General features: G+C 39.4%; 1 protein-coding gene across 1 annotated transcript in view; it reads left to right on the top strand.

The window, feature by feature from the left end:
* TRPM7 (transient receptor potential cation channel subfamily M member 7) overlaps positions 1-19,763 on the top strand; it is a 125,283-nt gene that overhangs the window by 49,427 nt on the left and 56,093 nt on the right. Inside the window, exons 12-17 of the mRNA XM_049781432.1 lie at positions 4,894-5,028; positions 6,937-6,990; positions 11,575-11,715; positions 12,171-12,305; positions 13,091-13,371; positions 15,972-16,200. Coding sequence (XP_049637389.1) covers positions 4,894-5,028; positions 6,937-6,990; positions 11,575-11,715; positions 12,171-12,305; positions 13,091-13,371; positions 15,972-16,200 — 975 coding nt within the window. The remainder of the gene's footprint in view (positions 1-4,893; positions 5,029-6,936; positions 6,991-11,574; positions 11,716-12,170; positions 12,306-13,090; positions 13,372-15,971; positions 16,201-19,763) is intronic.

The raw sequence follows: 19,763 nt of genomic DNA, 5'->3' as shown, positions 1-19,763 counted from the left end.
ATAGCACAGCGGCATTTGCCTCGCAAGCAGCCGATCCAGGACCAAAGGTGGTTGGTTCGAATCCCGGTGTCCCATATGGTCCCCCGTGCCTGCCAGGAGCTGTTTCTGAGCAGACAGCCAGGAGTAACCCCTGAGCACCGCCGGGTGTGGCCCAAAAACCAAAAAAAAAAAAAAAGATAGTTTCTACATCTGAATAAACAGCAATAACCATTTAAAAGCTTTGAGATGATAAATTTTATTATCGTCTTTTACTTTTTTTCAGTTCAGCTACTTTTACAAATCTTTTATTTAGAAATAATTTTTTTTTTTTTTTTGGGTTTTTGGGCCACACCCGGTAACGCTCAGGGGTTACTCCTGGCTATGCGCTCAGAAGTCGCTCCTGGCTTGGGGGACCATATGGGACGCCGGGGGATCGAACCGCGGTCCGTCTCCTAGGCTAGCGCAGGTAAGGCAGGCACCTTACCTCCAGCGCCACCGCCCAGCCCCTAGAAATAATTTTTATTATCTTTTTTTTTTTAACTTTATCTTGGCTTAATTCATTACCTTTTAAATTTTAATAATCACCTATTTGATTTTCTGATCAGTCTTCCTCTCCTTTTACAGTGAATTACAACTCAGAACACACATGTTTTTAATGCTTCTATGTTTTTTTTTTCTCCTATCTTACATATTATCACCATCCCCTTTGCTCTATTCTTTTGGTAGCCATGATGACCATCTTGCTGTTATTAGAATATTTCTAAGGATGCTACTATCTTTAGAGCATTATTCCCACAAACATCAAACCAGATTTGCTCTCTCTTCTATATAATTTCTTTTTTTTCTTTTTTTTTTTGGTTTTTGGGCCACACCCGGTGACGCTCAGGGGTTACTCATGGCTATGCGCTCAGAAGTCGCTCCTGGCTTGGGGGACCATATGGGACGCTGGGGGATTGAACCACGGTCCGTCGAAGGATAGCGCAGGCAAGGCAGGCACCTTACCTCTAGCGCCACCGCCCGGCCCCTATATAATTTCTTTTTTTTTTTTGGCCACACTGGTGACGCTCAGGGTTACTACTGGCTATGCGCTCAGAAATCACTTCTGGCTTAAGGGACCATATGGGATGCCAGGGGATCTAACCGAAGTCTATCCTAGGCTAGCACATGCAAGGCAGACACCTTACCACTTGTGCCACTGCTCCGGCCCCTATATAATTTCTAAGCTCGTGTCTCCTCCATAAATAGACCTTCATTGCTCTGCCTCTTTAATAGGAGTTTCATACAGAGGACAATCCTGGCAGTACTCAGAGGGGTCACTGTAGTACTGAAGATTAAATCAGGGTCAGCTGATTGGTCTGATAGTATTTTCTTATTCTTTTTTCACATTATGTTCTCTATAAACTTTACTTTTTTGGGGAGACAACACCCAATAATGCTTACGGGTTATTTAATCCTGGCTCTGCTGGAGGTTGCGAGGGGATTGTATGGGATGGTGGGAATTGAATTTGAGTCAACTGAATGCTGGGTCCTACCCACTGTATTATCTCTCCAGTTCCAATTCCAAATGTTGTGTGGGGGTTTTTTTTTTGTTTTTTTTTTTTTTTTTGCACTTTATCTTACTACAAAGTAACTTTTATGAAAGCAAGAATATATTGTAGTTTTGTTTTTTGAAGCCTGGCCTAGAGTAAGTGCTTCACAATTTTTGTGTCTGAATCTGTAGGAAGCTTTATAAATTAATGTTTATTTATAACAGAGTATATTCTAGCTTTTATTTATTTATTTTTTTTTAGTGCTCAGGGTTTCTCCTGGCTAACTGCTCAGAAATAGCTCCTGGCAGGCACGGGGGGTGGGGGTGGGGGGGGAGGGCATATGGGACACCGGGATTTGAACCAACCACCATTGGTCCTGGGTCAGCTGCTTGCAAGGCAAACACCGATGTGCTATCTCTTCGGCCCCATATTCTAGCTTTTACCAAAGATGAGCTAGACATTTTCTGCTTACATAATATAAATATCAAACTATAAGAGGTTTGCATTGTCTAATCTTGTGGGGGGGTTATTTTGTTGTGTTTTTGGGGTTCCAAACCAGTGATGCTCAGGCATTACTACTGGCTCTGCATTCAGAAATCACTCGTGACTGGCTCGGCTGACCATATGGGAATCCAGAAATCAAACCAGGGTTTGTCCCAGGTTGGCCGTGTGCAAGACAAACACCTTACCAGTGTGCTATCACTCTAGTCCCACATTGTCTAATCTTTTTTTTTTTTTTTTTTTTTTTTTTGGTTTTTGGGCCACACCCAGCGTTGCTCAGGGGTTACTCCTGGCTATCTCCTCAGAAATAGCTCCTGGAAGGCATGGGGGACCATATGGGGCACCGGGATTTGAACCAATCACCTGTGGCCCTGGATCAGCTGCTTGCAAGGCAAATGCCTTTGTGCTATCTCTCTGGGCCTTGTCTAATCTTTTTGTTTTGTTTTGTTTTGTTTTGTTTTGGGGTCACACCTGGCAGCGCTCAGGGGTTACTCCTGCCTCTACGCTCAGAAATCGCCCCTGACAGGCACAGGGGACCATATGGATGCTGGGATTTGAACCATTGTCCTTCTGCATGTAAGGCAAATTCCCTGCCTCCATGCTATCTCTCCGGCCCCCATTGTCCAATCTTTTTGTTTGTTTTGTTTTTTTTGGGGGGGTCACACCTGGCAGCGCTCGGGGTTAGTTACTCCTGGTTCTGTGCTCAGAAATAGCTCCTGGCAGGCTCAAGGGACCTTATGGGACGCAGAGATTTGAACCATCGACCTTCTGAATGAGAGGCAAGTGCCTTACCTCCATGCTATCTCTCTGGCCCCCATTGTCTAATCTTAATTGAGGACTAATCTACTTAAAAATAGGCGTTTTGTGTATTTATATGCACTGTGGTCATAGAACACGCATCTGGAAACTCTTTAAATCAGAGAGGAGGACTATAGAAGATAAATTTATATCTTGTTTGGATTTTTGTTTGTTTGGTTTTAATTTTCTAATTATTTTAAAGCTTATGTTTTGTACTATTCTCTGATTTTCTTGTTTATTTTTTGTTTCTTTTTGGGCCACACCTGGGGGCACTCAAAGGTTACTCCTGGGTCTGCACTCAGAAATCATTCATTGCAGGCTCTGAGGACCATATAGGATGCCAGGAAGCAATTCCAGGAATGGAACTGGGGTCTGTCCAGTGATGGCCGCATGCAAGGCAAATGCCCTACCGCTGTGCTATTGCCCCAACCCCCCTTTGATATTTTTACCTGTCTTTTAAAATAATGGGATCTATTGCCTCTATAATTAAAAAATTATATCTGATTATGTCTCCTATTACAGATATTCATGTTAATCATCTTTGGCTAACTCTTAACAGTAAATTTACTTCATTTTTTATTTTCTTTATTTGTGGTCTGTTTCTTGGACATAGTTTATGTTTCATCTCAGAAATCATCCATGGCTCTCATGGATTCTGTGCAATGTTTAACCTACTTAATTTTGTGCTTCCTGTTACATGCAAACTATACAAGACATTTGTACTTTACCCTTCACATTTCTCTGTATGTGGTTTTCAGTATGTGCAGTTCAGTAACTAGTGTGCATGGCACCACATAAAGTCTATGGAGCCCTGCCAGGAGAGATGCATAATCGTGATCCCAGAGGCACCGAGGGTCTCACCAAAAACCAAAAAAAATTAATTATTGGAGGTGGAGTACTATACCTGACTCAAGACTTACTCCTGGCTAGGCGCTGAGGTCAGGCCTGAAAGTGCTTGAGGGACTATATGTGATAAACTTCTTAGAGCATAGTAAGATTGGAAAAGAACATTAAAAAATATCACGAACATGTTCAACATAAGCAGTTTTATTATGTCTTACCAAAAGTTTTGGGAAAAAAAGCAACATTTTCAATATTTCTGAAGTACATAGTAACATTAAATATTCTCACTAGCAATTTGTATTAGTGCACTTAACAAAATTCTTGCATTTTATGTCTTTAAAATGCACAGTCCTCCACTTAACAGTACATACTGGTTGGTTTAGAATCTATTGAACTGCGACCCGCACGGCGTTTGCCTTGCAAGCAGCCGATCCAGGACCAAAGGTGGTTGGTTCGAATCCCAGTGTCCCATATGGTCCCCCATGCCTGCCAGGAGCTATTTCTGAGCAGACAGCCAGGAGTAAACCCTGAGTACCACAGGGTGTGGCCCAAAAACCAAAAAAAAAAAAAAAAAAAAAAAAAGAATCTATTGAACTTTAAGAGTTCAAAAATTTACAAAGGAAAGTGTTCTTGGAGTAAGCTTTTCTTTTCCTTTTTTTTGGAGTAAGCTTTTTTTAATTTTGAGAGCCTAATCATTTCTTAACATATTTTTTTTTCTAAAATTAGCTTCATGATGCACTCTTTTTTTGGTTTTTGGGCCACACCCCGCGGTGCTCAGGCATTACTCCTGGCTGTCTGCTCAGAAATAGCTCCTGGCAGGCATGGGGGACCATATGGGACACCGGGTTTCGAACCAGCCACCTTTGGTTCTGGATTGGCTGCTTTCAAGGCAAACGCCGCTGTGCTATCTCTCCGGGTCACACTCATTTTTTTTTTTTTTAATTTCAAAAACCTCTACCTAAATGCTTTTCATTCTACAGAATAATACTTAGAAAATGTAGGAGAATGCTGTTGTAGAGATCCTATCGCTTATTCCCACTATACCTAAATCCTAGCCCTCAATATTTTACATTTTTTTCAGTTTATTTTAAACTGTTCAGGAGCAAATATGTTAAATTTAATCATCAGGACATGATTTAGATTTTAGAACTTTCCTTTATATGCTTACATTAGCAAGCATTATAGCTCTTTGGTTTATAAAAATAGACTGTGAAAGTATTTATTGATTTTGGTACTCTTTAAGGTTGGATCCTTGGAACAAGCTATGCTCGATGCACTTGTAATGGACAGAGTTACATTTGTAAAACTTCTTATTGAAAATGGAGTAAGCATGCATAAATTTCTAACCATTCCTAGACTGGAGGAACTTTATAATACTGTAAGTACACATTAACATTCTTTGTTGACTTTGGGACTTTAAAAAGTCATTCTAAAGAGGATATTAATGTATGTTATTATTTTCCATATTAGGATATATAGAAAACTTAATATATTTATATTTCAGGAACAATAGCAAACCTTTTAAATGTTTATTTTTTTCCTAAGGAAGTTTAAACAATTTAGTAGAATAGTTTACTGTATTATAAGTCTAATATTTTCTGATTTCATATTTGCTTTCAAATTTAAACTTACAGTATTATACATCAAGCATTCCACTAAACATTGAGAAAATGAGAATGAAAAATGCACTTGATATTTTGTCTTGATTTTGAAAATATGTTTGATCCCATGGAGTTCCTGGTGGAGTGTTGGAGACCTCCAGAGTTCCCTGATCACATTTGAGAACTACCCTTAAGTCTGTTTACTTTATACAGAGAAGTTATGTTTAGTGAATAAACATTAATAGATTAATATAAAATAGAATTCCAAAAATTACATTTCTGTGTACTTACATATGGTTAAAAAAGCACACTGAAATTCCTTATTGCCTAAAACTGATTAAATACTTCATAGTAGCGTGTAAAACACATTTATTTTTAAATCATTCACAAATAAAAAAGAACTAGCAGAGAAAATTCAGTTTCTCTGTGAATAGAGTAAATGGTGTTAAAAAAGAGAGGGAAAATAGGACCAGTGAGATAATACGGCAGATCAGACACTTACCTTGCACGTAAAAGACCCAGGTTTGATCCCCAATGTCCCATCCATATGGTCCCTAGAACCCACCAGGAGTGATTCCCTTATCATAAAGTCAAGAATCACCTCAGCACTGCTAGGTGTGGCTCCAAAACAGGAAGAGAGAAATATAGCTTATATATTATCAGTCAATATTCATCTTCAAGTATTTCATAAAATTTAAAAACTATCAAATTTTTGTCCAAAAATATTACTTTTTTAACTGTTACATTTTATAAGTGTTTCATATCAAAATGGAAAGTAAACTGAATTGATTCATAAACCTTATAAAAACAATTACAGTGATTGGAAAAACATTTTTTTTTGAAATTTCTTTGAAACAGTGGATTTGATGTATTAAAAATAAGTTTCTTGATTTGTTCTTGAGAACTCATTAGTCTATTTTAGATGAGCCAAAGCACTGTCTAAAATATTTTAAAGTGGTGCCAAAGTAACAGTACAATGTGTATGTTGTTTGTCTTGCACATAGTCTACCCAAATTCAATCCTTGCCACCCCATATGGTCCCTCAAGCCAGCGAGAAATAATTCTCAAGTGTAGAGCTAGGATAACCCCTGAATACCATCAGGTGTGACCTAAAAACAAAACAAAAATTTAGAAGAATATAGTTTATACCTTCTACCTCGGTCTTGGTGGGAAACATATTCTTCTTTTTTTTTTTTTTTCCCTCAAAATATAGGTTACCATTGAAATAAGAATACTATATAAGGAAACATTTAGTCTAAGTATATATAAGTAGAAATGAGTTAATAAAGAAGAAATGGCATATGTGTATATATATATAAAAGCTATAAAAGTTGGTTACTCAATATTTTAAAGTTTGATTAGTAGTAGAAATAGAAGTAAGATATCTTAGAAATAGCATATCTTTATAATCATTGGAAGAACTACAAGCTTAAATCTAAGGTATGCTTGTGAAACTTGCACATATTGTGATGGCTTTTAGAAAAAGTAAATTAAAAATTATGCATTTTATTGAAGGTAAAATGTCAATATAAACTTTTATAGCCTTTTTTCCATCTTATGAACAAAATGTATTAACTTAGAAACCATATCATTTGTATAATTGAGTTAAAATCCTATAAACAAAAAAGTTGTTGAAGTTATTTTCAAAGGTAAATAATAGCTTGCTTTTATTTTTTTCTCTAAAGAAACAAGGTCCAACTAATCCAATGCTATTTCATCTTGTTCGAGATGTGAAACAGGTGAGGTATTATTTTTGTTTTAAATTTTGTTTTAAAATGTTGCTTATAAAAACCATATCATTCTTGCCTGTTTCCCCCAAAAATAAAAAATAGTTCTATTTTGTTTTTAATGGCATCTTAGGTAAAATAAGGGCTAAATTTGTGATGAAGTATACAAAACTAAATTTCATGTACTAATTACCTTCTATTGGGATAATTTATGAAGTAGTAGTTTTAAAATTCATAGCCATTCAAAAAATTTTATAAAGGCGCCGTGGTTTACAAAGTTGTTCATATTTGAGTTGTTTCAGGCACATAGTGCCCACACAATGGGCCCAGGTTCCCTTCCACTGCCCAGCCTGCCCATGGCAGTCTGGCATATAATAAATTTATTTCCTATTACTTGTACCAACATAACTTAAAGGAATAGCAAATGAATTTGTGTGTGTGTGTGTGTATGTGTGTGTGGTTGTGTGGTTTTTAGGTCACGTGTGTGTGTGTGTGTGTGTGTGTGTGTGGTTGTGTGGTTTTTAGGTCACACCCGGCAGCGCTCAGGGGTTACTCCTGGCACTATGCTCAGAAATCGCTCTTGGCAGTCTTGGGGGACCAGATGGGATTCCGGGATTCAAAACACTGTCCTTCTGCATGCAAGGCAAACACCCTATCTCCATGCTATCTCTCCGGCCCCAGGAATAGCAAATGGAATTACCAGAAAATAAATCAATAAAAATTTCTTTGTCCCTGGGGGAGGGGCAGAGCAGTAGCCGATCTGGATTTGATCCCCAGAATCCTATGCGGTTTCCCAAGCCTGCCAGAAGTGATTTCTGAGCGCAGAGCCAGGAGTAATTCCTGAGCACTGCCGAGTGTGGCAGAAAAAACAAAAACAAAAATTCTCCTTTGCTTTAAAAGAGCACTTCTAATGCTTCTTACAAAAATGGTTTCAAGGCTATGAAATCTCTTAAGTTGTGGCCAGTCCATGAAGCTTTGTTCCTTCAAATCTGAGCAATAATCTTAACTGGCCAGAATATTCTAGGTATGGTGTTCATTTTATTGTATTTTTGTACTATATCCATACTCTTCTGACTCAGTCTCATTGATAGATCTGCTATATACCTTATGGGCTATCCTTGTATATAAGTTCCTTTTTTGATCTGCTTTCAGCATTCTATCTTTGGATTTTGTCATTTTGAGTATTATGTAGCATGGAGTTTTGCTGATTCTATTTATTATTGCTGGGCCTCTTTGGGTTTCTTGGGTCTTGGTGCCAGCACTCTTTGTGGGAAGTTATTATCTATGGTTTCTTAATGATTTCTTCCTCCCATTTTCCTTCCTGTTGTGCCTCTTGAGCTTATCCCACTGTTCTCAGCTATGTTACTCATTTCTTCACAGACTATTTTCTACTTGTTTCCTAAAGATTTCCTTCTCTCAGAGCCTTTTTTTTTTTTTTTTTTTTTTTTTTTGCTAAGCTGCTGTTACTCTGCTATTCAGAGCATTTATTGCAACTTGATTATAAAATCCTGCATCTTTGGAAGATCTTAAACTTCATTATACTTTTCATTTAAATGAGATTTTTAGGTTTAGGTTTTGTTTTTGTTTTTGTATTTTGGGGTTTTTTTGTTTGTTTAATTTTGGGGGTCACACCTGGCAGTGCTCAGGGGTTACTCCTGCCTCCATGCTCAGAAATTGCTCCTGGGGGCTTGGGGGACCATATGGAATGCTGGGGTTCGAACCAATGACCTGCATGTAAGGCAAACGCCTTACCTCCATGCTATCTCTCTGGCCCCTTGGTTTGTTTTAGTACAGCACCCATTGTGCTCAGGGCTTACTCTTGCCAGTACTTGGAAAAATAATGCAGTGCCGCTACTAGGGATCCAAATCAGGTTGGCTGTATGCAAGACAAGTGTCAAGACAAGTGTCCTACATGCTATACGATATCCAGCCCCTTAAATTTGTTGGCATTCCAGGGACTGTATGATACCACAGATCAAACTCAGGTCTCTCACATCAAAATATGCAAACTTGATTTTGGAGCTATTTCCAAATCTAGAAAAAAGTTATTTCTTGGTCACAGGAACTAGTCCATTTCAGAGGGTTGGAGCACATGCTTGGTAAATGTGTGGCCCTTGATTTGATCCCTCCATTGAGTACTGTGAGATGTCACCTTGATGAGCCTCTGAGTACTGTTGTTTCCAATTAAAAGTTGAAGGTTTGGGGTGTGGTAGCAGGGCTGGAGCAGTAGTATATCAAATTGGGTACTTGCCTTGCACACAACTGACCGAGTATTGATCCCTGATACCCCACCCCATATGATCCCCCAAGCATTGCCAGGAATGATCCATAGTAGAGCCAGGAGTAAGTTCTGACGTTGCCAAGCATCCCCTCAAACACCCAAAAAAAGATTAAAATTTTTCTTAAGTTTTTAGTATAGTTAAGAAGACTGTTTTTGTTTGTTTTTGATCACTTCTCTTCTAGTATTTCACATTTAACTGGGTTCATCAGGTTTTTTTGAAGAAAAAAAAAGCTGAAAAGGGAATCAGAGTGATAGTGATAGTTTAGCATGTAGGGTTTCTGCCTTGCAAACAGCCAAGCCAGGCTCAATTCTTGGCACATCTTTGATTCCCTGAACCAGCCAGGAGTGATCCTTGAGCATTGCTTAAATGTGTCCCAAAAAGTGAAAATAATTTAACTTAAAGAAAATTTAAAATAAAGTTTAAAAAAAGTATTTTGGGGCCATATCTGGTGGCACTCTTGTTACTTTTGGCTCTGTATTCAGAAATTGCTCCTAGCAGGCTTGTGGGATCATATGAGATGCTGGGGATCGAACATAGGTCCATCCCGGGTTGGCCACATGCAAGGCAAACGCCCTACTACTGTGCTATTGCTTTGGTCCCCTAAGTCATTTTAAGTTTGCTTAAGATTTGAAAGCCTTTCAATAAAATAATAGCTGGAGACTTAGTGCAGCGGTAGGGCGTTTGCCTTGCGAGCAGCCCACCCAGGACCAACCCTGGTTCGAATCCCGGCTTCCCATTTGGTTCCCCGAGCCTGCCAGGAGTGATTTCTGAGCAGAGAGCCAGGAGTGTAACCCCTGAGCGCTGCCAGGTGTGGCCCAAAAATAAAAAAAATTAAATTAAATTAAAAAAGTAAGTAGCGGGCCTGGAGAGATAGCATAGCGGCGTTTGCCTTGCAAGCAGCCGATCCAGGACCAAAGGTGGCTGGTTTGAATCCCGGTGTCCCATATGGTCCCCCGTGCCTGCCAGGAGCTATTTCTGAGCAGACAGCCAGGAGTAACCCCTGAGCACCGCCGAGTGTGACCCAAAAACCAAAAACCAAAAAAAAAAAAAAAAAAAGTAAGTAGGGCCCTCTCCTCGTTTTGGGGCCAGAGAGATAGCATGGAGGTAAGCCTTTCATTGAAGAAGGCCAGGTGTGACCCAAAAACCCAACCAAAACAAAACAAAAAAATATTTCTATAAATAAATATGAAATAAATAAGAAAAATATTTTTAAATTGGGGATTTAAAGAATATTGCTACATAGAAAAACTTTTAGATCAGATCAAAATATTATTATAAGACTGCATTTGGGGGCAGGAGCAATAATAGGCAAATAAGGTACATGCTTTGCACGTGGCTGATCTGGGTTAGATTCCTAGCATTCCATATGGTCCTCCAGCACCTCCAGGAGCAAAAGTTTTTTTGTGGGAGGAGGGTCACTCTCGGCTCTTCGCTCAGAAATTGCTCCTAGCAGGTTTAGGGGACCATATGGAATGTCAGGATTCAAACCACCGTCCTTCTGCAAACACCTTACTCCATGTTATCTCTTGGCCCCCCTGAAGCAATTCCTAAGTGCAGAGCCATGGGTAAGCCCTGAACATCGCTGTGTGTAGCCCCAAAACAATAAAAAGTATATTTTAAGTATATGGATAAGTTAATGAAATTCTGATTGCGCAATGAACGATAATAGGAGAATATGTTTTATATGAATATAAGCCATTGAAATCGAGTGAACATTTGCTTCCAAGAGGTAGTTTTGCAGACTCAAATAACTTTTAATCTTAAATTATTTTTTAATCATTTTAAATTGTTGCTTAGCAAAATAAAATTTTAGCTTGAACAGTGTTATGTGTGGTAGTAAAGTCCTTGATGCATCTATGAACACTTGAGTAACTATAGTTTATAGTCAATAAAATTATAGTGTGAAATACTTTTCAATTTTGCAATCTCATTTAGAAACTATTTTTTATAGGAGAATAACTTATAATTTATGTATGCCACTATGAAATGGAATGTTTGGCTCCTAGAAATTGCTTATGGGAAATTAAAAAAAAGTTGCTTAGTCTCTGCGTTAAGTATTAGGGAAATGGAGATACCACATTGTCTTTTTACCATAATGTGTGGTATGTCACGAGCCATACCTTTGAGATCTCAGATCTTCAGAATCCCCTCTTCAGTAAATGAAACACTGCAGCTTAATTCTATAAAAATAGTTGATGCACTTTAACTTTCTCTAACAACTAATACATTTGTCATTTGGGAAGTAAGCATAATCCTAGCATAGATATACAAAAAATGTCTATTTCTTTTGATCAAAAAAAATTTTTTTCCCTAGGGAAATCTTCCTCCAGGATATAAAATCACTCTAATTGATATAGGACTGGTTATTGAATATTTAATGGGAGGAACCTATAGATGCACCTATACTCGGAAACGTTTTCGATTAATATATAATAGCCTTGGTGGAAATAATCGGGTATGTAATATATTGGGGAAAGTGTATGTGCTTTAAAATTTACTAGAAGGTTAAAAATGTTCTGATGCGGGGCCGGAGTGATGGTATAGCAGTAGGGCAGTTGCCTTGCACGCAGCTGGCCCAGGAGGGTCCACAGTTTGATCCCCCTGTGTCCCATATGGTCCCCCAAGCCAGGAGCGATTTCTGAGCACATAGCCAGGAGTAACCCCTGAGCGTCACTGGGTGTGACCCCCCAAAAAAGAACTAAAAAATAGTCTGATTACATTGTCTTTAAAATATGGGATTTTCTGCTTCAACTGTAAAAACAACTAAAATTTCTTAAAAAAAAAAAAAAAAAAAAAAGATCATGTGTGCGTGTTTTTCACACACATGCTTTGAAATATATACAAACTGGTTTTGAATTTTCATAATTAGCATATTTAAATCCATAAAAACGAAAAAGCCTTTGTTTTCAGAGGTCTGGCCGGAATACCTCCAGCAGCACCCCTCAGTTGCGAAAGAGCCATGAATCTTTTGGCAATAGAGCAGATAAAAAGGAAAAAATGAGACATAATCATTTTATTAAAACAGCACAGCCCTACCGACCAAAGGTATATTTTTTAACTGCTACCTCTTCTATATTCTCGATTGTGTTCTAGATCAATACTAAATATTGTAAAATCTATTCAGTTTAATAAGGATTACTATCTTATTTTGAGATAATCTTTAGTTATTCATTTTCCCATGTGTAACTGTACTGTACCAAGTGAAGTTTCTCATATGTAGCTATTGATAATAACCATATTTTTTTTACTCTGACAAGTGCTTAACTTCCTGTTTCTTAATTTTATTTTGATTAATTGGCCACATATAAAAAAGGTGTTACCTAAGTTTTATTAAAATTGGGGTGGTTTGGGGCCGGAGAGATAGCACGGCGGTGTTCGCCTTGCAAGCAGCCGATCCAGGACCTAAGGTGGTTGGTTCGAATCCCGGTGTCCCATGTGGTTCCCCGTGCCTGCCAGGAGCTATTTCTGAGCAGACAGCCAGGAGTAACCCCTGAGCACCGCCGGGTGTGGCCCAAAAACCAAAAACCAAAAAAAAAAAAATTTTTTGGGTGGTTTTTTTTTTTTTTTTTTTACCAGATTCTAGTTGAAATGTCTAGGTTCTTTTCATCTTGGTAATAATGATTTTATGGGGACTTTGTTTTAGGAAGTGCCTTTTTTTTACATGATGAATATTAAGCTATTAAAAAACTATATCTATAAAATTTATAATATTAATTTTTGAGCAGTTTCATAAAATTGAAGAATAGTGCCGGTTTTATTTAAATTATCATTAACATGAATATTCTATGTCCTACTATAATGAGCCTTATAATTTGTATTTTCCTTTGAAGATTGATACAACAATGGAAGAAGGAAAAAAGAAAAGAACCAAAGATGAGATTGTGGACATTGATGATCCAGAAACGAAGCGCTTCCCTTATCCACTTAATGAACTGTTGATATGGGCTTGTCTAATGAAAAGGCAGGTGATGGCCCGTTTTCTATGGCAGCATGGTGAAGAATCAATGGCTAAAGCATTAGTTGCCTGTAAGATCTATCGTTCAATGGCATATGAAGCAAAGCAGAGTGACCTTGTGGACGATACTTCAGAGGAATTAAAACAGTATTCCAAGTAAGTAATATTTAATTATTTGAAACATTAAAAAAATACTAAGTGAAACTGTTCAGTTAGAGATTATAATGGTCTTCACTAAATGAGGATATATATTTATAATTTTTTGAATGATTAAGAAAATCATTTTAGGGGCCAGAGCGATAGCTCTGTGTGGGTAGGGCATTTGCCTTGCATGTAGCCGACCTGAGTTCAATCCCCGGCATCCCATATGGTTCCCCCGAGACTGCCAGGTTTGATTTCTGAACACAGATTTAGGAGTAAATCTCTGATGCCAGGAGTGGCCCAAAAACAAAACAAAAGGGCATTTTAAAAAATGATTTTGGGGGCCAGAGAGATAGCATGGAGGTAAGGTGTTTGCCTTTCATGCAGAAGGACGGTGGTTTGAATCCTGGCATCCCATATGGTCCCCCGAGCCTGCCAGGAGCGATTTCTGAGCGTAGAGAGCCAGGAGTGACCCCTGAGCGCTGCCGGGTGTGATCCAAAAACCAAAAAAAAAAAAAAAAAAAAAAAAAGGCATTTTGGCGCCAGAAAGATAGCACAGCGGTAGGGATTTTGCTTGCATGCAGCCTATCCAGGACAGATGGTGGTTCGATTCCGGCATCCCATATGGTTCTCCATGCCTTCCAGGAGCAATTTCTGAGCATAGAGCCAGGAGTAACCCCTGAGCGCTGCCGTGTGTGACCTAAAAAACAAAGAAAAATACATTTTGTGGTGCTGGTGAGATAATAAAGCAGGTGAAGCACTTGCCTGACTTACAGCCAACCTGGGTTTTATCCCCATCCTCTAATGTTTCCCCAATCTGCTCTAAGAATGCTCCCTAAACACAGACCATTGGATGTGGTCCAAAAACCCAGTAAACATGTATTTATTATTTAAATTAAGTATGCATTATTTAATATATACTTAAAGTAAACATTAAGTTTTTTTTTTTTAATTAGAAATTCTGCTGGGGCTGGAATGATAACACAGTGGTAGGGCGTTTGCCTTGCACGCAGCTGAGCCAGGACAGACCTGAGATCTATCCCTGGCATTCTATTTGATCCCCTGAGCATAGCCGGGTGTGGCCCAACACCCAAAAAAAACAAATTCTACCTCTATTTGTGTATAAATAGCTTATCTTTATAGTTTGCAATCTAGAAACATTTTTTTTTGTTTTTGTTTTTTGGGCCACACCCATTTGCTCAGGGGTTATTCCTGGCTAAGCACTCAGAAATCGCCCCTGGCTTCGGGGGACCATATGGGACGCAGGGGGATTGAACCGCGGTTCTTCCTTGGCTAGCTAGCGCTTGCAAGGCAGACACCTTACCTCTAGTGCCACCTCACCGGCCCCTAATCTAGAAATATTTCTACAAGAAAAGAAATGCTAAATGCCAATTTTAACAATCATACATGATATCAAATAGACTAGAAAAAGTACATTTGAAGTGTTAAAGAAGATTTGATTTCATTCAGGGTAAGAGTTGAATTCAACTAGAAGAGTATTTCAGATGGTATAATTATAAACACAAAAGTATAAACTGTTAACAGGACTGTTAGAATATTAATCTAGGAAAATATTTTGAGGCTATATTATAGAAATTTTCTCCCCTAAGTGGACCTTCAGAAGAGAATGAGAGTAGTTATTAAAAATAACTCAGGATTTGGGCCAGAGTAATAGTACGGTGGACAGGGCACTTACTTTGCAAATGACCCAGGTTTGACCTTCAGCACCCTATTTGAGTCCCCAAACCCTGCCAGAAGTAATTTCTGAGAATTACTTTAGAGCCAGGAATGTCTTGAACACCAATGAGAATGACCCAAAAACAAATGACAACAAAATAACTCAAGACAGAGGCATTTAAGATTTAGATTTTTTTTATGTTTTAGGTTACTTTCTGTTTATGTGTTTCTTTTCTACACTGCTTTTCTGGGCTGAGTTATATAGAAATTTTTCTGAACAGAGCACTCTTAAGATAATCAATTTGGCTTTCTATGAGACTATAGGTTTTTTGTTTGTTTGTTAATTTTGGGTCACACCCGGCAGCACTCGGGTTACTCCTGACTTCATGCTCAGAAATTGCTCCTGGCAGGCTCAGAGGACCATATGGGAAGCCGGAATTTGAACCACCTTCCTTTGCATGCAAGGCAAACGCCTTACCTCCATGCTATCTCTCCAGCCCCAAGACTATAGTTGTTAGTAACAGAGTATAAAAAGTACTTTGGAGATAATCTGATTTTCAGTTATTCTTTTTATTTTGTTTTTTGGGCCATACCTGATGGCACTCAGAAGTTACTCCTGGCTCTGAGCTCAGAAATTACTCCTTGCAGGCTTGGGACCATGTGAGATGCCAAGGATTGAACCCAGGTTGGCAGCCATGCAAGGCAAATGCACTACTTGCTCTGTTGTCACTTTGGTCCCATTTAGTCATGTTCTTTGGTCCCATTTAGTCATGTTCGTGTGACTTATTTTGTGATTTCCAAATGTAAGTAATTGAAAAAAATATTTCTCAGTTCTTTGAATATCTGAAGTAATAAGAAGTGGTGCATGCTATAAATGAGTTTAAGATAGCTTAAAACTGCAATTTGGTAAACTTTTTATGTTTTGGTTCTTTTGGCAGTGATTTTGGTCAATTGGCAGTGGAATTATTAGAACAATCCTTCAGACAAGATGAAACCATGGCTATGAAATTGCTCACTTATGAACTGAAAAACTGGAGTAATTCCACCTGCCTTAAATTAGCAGTTTCTTCAAGACTTAGGCCCTTTGTAGCCCACACTTGTACACAAATGTTGTTATCTGATATGTGGATGGGAAGGCTGAATATGAGGAAAAATTCGTGGTACAAGGTATATCTTGATATAATTTGCTATGAAGCATCTTATTAGTTTAAAAGGGCAGAGAATTTTTATTTACTTATTGTTTAGGGGCCGCCCTGGCAGTGCTTAGGTGTTACGCTAGGTTCTGCACTCTGAGACTACTTCTGTGGGCTTGGGAGACCATATGGAATGCCAGGCATTGAACCCAGGTTAACTGTGTGCAAGGCAAGCACACTCTCTGAACTATTATACAGAGAAATTTTACCCAGAGTGTACAGTGAAATGTCTTAATCTATGGGTATAGCGTATTAAGAGTTCATCCAGGTAGCCTCTTTTCTTCTCTTATTTTTCACTCTGAATCCTTTTCAGGTATGCTATGTTATAACTATTACCCCTGTTTGAGTCTGAAAACAACAAATGTGATTACTAGTCATTACAGCCCTGTGCAGCTAAAAAATTTAATGCTTTATGAAAGATTGATACCCAGCTTATAAACTTCAATGTTGCTAACTTAATTTTCTATTACTTGTAATTTTCTTGAGGTATATTGCACATGCTTGATTATTTGAAGATTTTAAGAATTTGGTAAGGAATGGGGAGCTAATTCCAAGGCCTTCTGTATAAGCTTTGCAAGTTGTAGACCTGGGTTCTATCCCTAGCACTGCTTGGTACCCCATGGACTACTGGGAATGATGCCTGAGGAAAGCCAAGCAGGTGTGGCCCAAAACCCAGGCATAAATAAGAATTGGGGGGGGGGGGGGCAGAATGGTGGTGCAGTGGTGAGGTGTTTGCTTGCATGCAGTGGACCTAGGAAGGACCTAGATTCGATTCCCCGGCATCCCATATGCTCCCCCAAAATGGGAGTGATTTCTGAGCACATAGCCAGGAGTAGTAACTTCTTAGCCTCTGAGTGTCACCAGGTGTGGCCCAAAAAAACAAACAAACAAAAAAAAGATTTGGGGTAAGTGGACAGAGAGATAGTACAGTGAAAAAGTATTTGCCATACACTAACTGACCTGATTTCAATCCCTGCAGCCAATATCCCAAACCTTTGCCAGTCAGGAGAAAGCCCTAACAAACAGCTAACTGCGGCCCAGAAAACAAAGGCTGCAGAAGGGTATAAATTAACTGGTATTTTTGATGGTTTCGTTTTCATTTATAAAATGAAAGTAATTCTTTATCTTAACTAAGAAGTTGAAAGCATAATGAGAGAAATAGTTTAATTGTTGACTGTTAAAAGTTGGTAATGAGTACCCGGAGAGATAGCACAGCGGCATTTGCCTTGCAAGCAACCGATCCAGGACCAAAGGTGGTTGGTTCGAATCCTGGTGTCCCATATGGTCCCCCGTGCCTGCCAGGAGCTATTTCTGAGCAGACAGCCAGGAGTAACCCCTGAGCACCGCAGGGTGTGGCCCAAAAACCAAAAAAAAAAAAAAAAGTTGGTAATGAAGGGCCGGAGAGAGAGCATGGAGGTAGAGCATTTACCTTGCATGCAGGACAGTGGTTCAAATCCCCGCATCCTATATGGTCCCCTGAGCCTGCCAGGAGCGATTTCTGAGTGTAGAGCCAGGTACTCCTGAGCACTGCCAGTTGTGACCCATGGGGGCTAGCGAGGTGGCACTAGAGGTAAGGTGCAAGTACTAACCAAGGAAGGACCGCTGTTCGATCCCCCGGCGTCCCATATGGTCCCCCCAAGCCAGGGGCGATTTTTGAGTGCTTAGCCAGGAGTAACCCCTGAGCACCAAACGGGTGTGGCCCAAAAAAAATGGTAATGAACACTAGTCAACTATTAAGATAGGACCAACCAGGGAGATGACTGGACTAGAGTGTTTATTTTGAACATTGGTTTGTGCGTTAGGATTCTGCTGGTAAGAAAGAATCTTAGAGTCAAGTTAAGATGCACATAATGATTAATCATGTTGTTTATTCACATTCAGCTGTACTCAGAGCTTACTAGGGATAACATGACAGTACTTAGACCATATCTGGCCCCAGGTATCAAATCTGGGACTGGTGCATGCAAGACAAACATATTGCCTATTTTATTATCTTTTCTTGGGGGAGGGGGGAGGTTAAAATCATGTTTTGACACAGGCATTTGCAAAAAATTTTAGGAATAAAATTAAGATCTGAACCATTTAATAAGGCTAGAGTTTTGTTTAAATAGAAAAAAAATATGTTTCTGGGCAAAGTAATCTGATTATTTTTTAAATTTGTTGAGGGGAGACACAGAGTTGGCTACAACTGGCTGTACTTAGGGCTTTTCCTGGCTCTACTTATGAGTGATTGAGGGACCATATTTTGTTGTTGTTGATTGATTTGTTTTTATTTATTTGAAGGGGCATATTTAATACTCATGATTAAAACTGCCTTGGTTACATTGCCAGACAAGCACCTCAATCTTGTACCATCTCTCTGACCCTGTAATCTGATTTTTTAAATGTTATTTAAAATTGCTAAATCTTTCGGGCCAGAGCAGTGCCGCAGGCGGTAGGACGTTTGACTTGCACGCACTAACCTAGGATGGACCTTGGTTTGATCCCCCGGCTTCCCATATGGTCCCCAAGCCAGGGGTGATTTCTGAGCGTAACCCCTGAGTGTCACTGGGTATAACCCAAAAACCAAAAAAAAAAAAAAGCTATATCTTTTATTCTGACTTCATGTCTTTTGTTTGTTTGTTTTTGGGCCACACCCGGCAGTGCTCAGGGGTTACTCCTGGCTGTCTGCTCAGAAATAGCTCCTGGCAGGCACGGGAGACCATATGGGACATCGGGATTCAAACCAACCACCTTTGGTCCTGGATCGGCTGCTTGCAAGGCAAACGCCACTGTGCTATCTCTCCGGGCCTGCCTTCACGTCTTAATGCCCAAATGTTTATACTCCTTAAAGCAATTCGGCTCAAACTCAGGTATATCTAAATATGATAAGTTGTTAGATCACCCTTTTTTTTTTGGTTTTTGGGCCATACCCCGCGGTGCTCAGGAGTTACTCCTCCTGGCTATCTGCTCAGAAATGGCTCCTGGCAGGCACAGGGACCATATGGGGTGCCTTGATTCAAACCAACCACCTTAGGTCCTGGGTTGGCTGCTTGCAAGGCAAACGCCGCTGTGCTATCTCTCCGGCCCCAGATCACATATATTTTATTTCAATACAAAGATTTCCAACTGGGGCTGGAGTAATAGCACAATAGTAGGGCATTTGCCTTGCATGTTGCCAACCTGGGACAGATTCAGGTTCCATCTCCGGCATCCCATATGATCCCTGAGCCTGCCAGGAGCAATTTTGGAGCCAGGAGTAACCCTGAGCACCACTGGTGTGGCACAAAAACAAGGATTTCCAACCTCTCTCCCTTTGCTCTTCACCCAAGGCTTTTGTAATATATAATCTCACCTACACAGTTTTAACTCCATTTAGGTGCTTTTGTTTATTATGGACCCTCCCCTGGCCTGGGATGGATTGAAGGGAATAAAAATTGTTGTTGGTTTTGGCGTCCCTCGCTCTACTGCCCCTTGACCACAGTTTCATCTTCCTCAGCTTGGTCTGGTTTATTTCCTTTGGCCACCCAATACCTAATGATATTAAATAATTTTGTT

This window comes from Suncus etruscus, chromosome 10 (genome assembly GCF_024139225.1).
Source record: "Suncus etruscus isolate mSunEtr1 chromosome 10, mSunEtr1.pri.cur, whole genome shotgun sequence".
Taxonomy (NCBI): domain Eukaryota; kingdom Metazoa; phylum Chordata; class Mammalia; order Eulipotyphla; family Soricidae; genus Suncus; species Suncus etruscus.
Note: the sequence above shows the minus strand (reverse complement) of the source record. Positions and strands in the feature narration are given on the sequence as shown.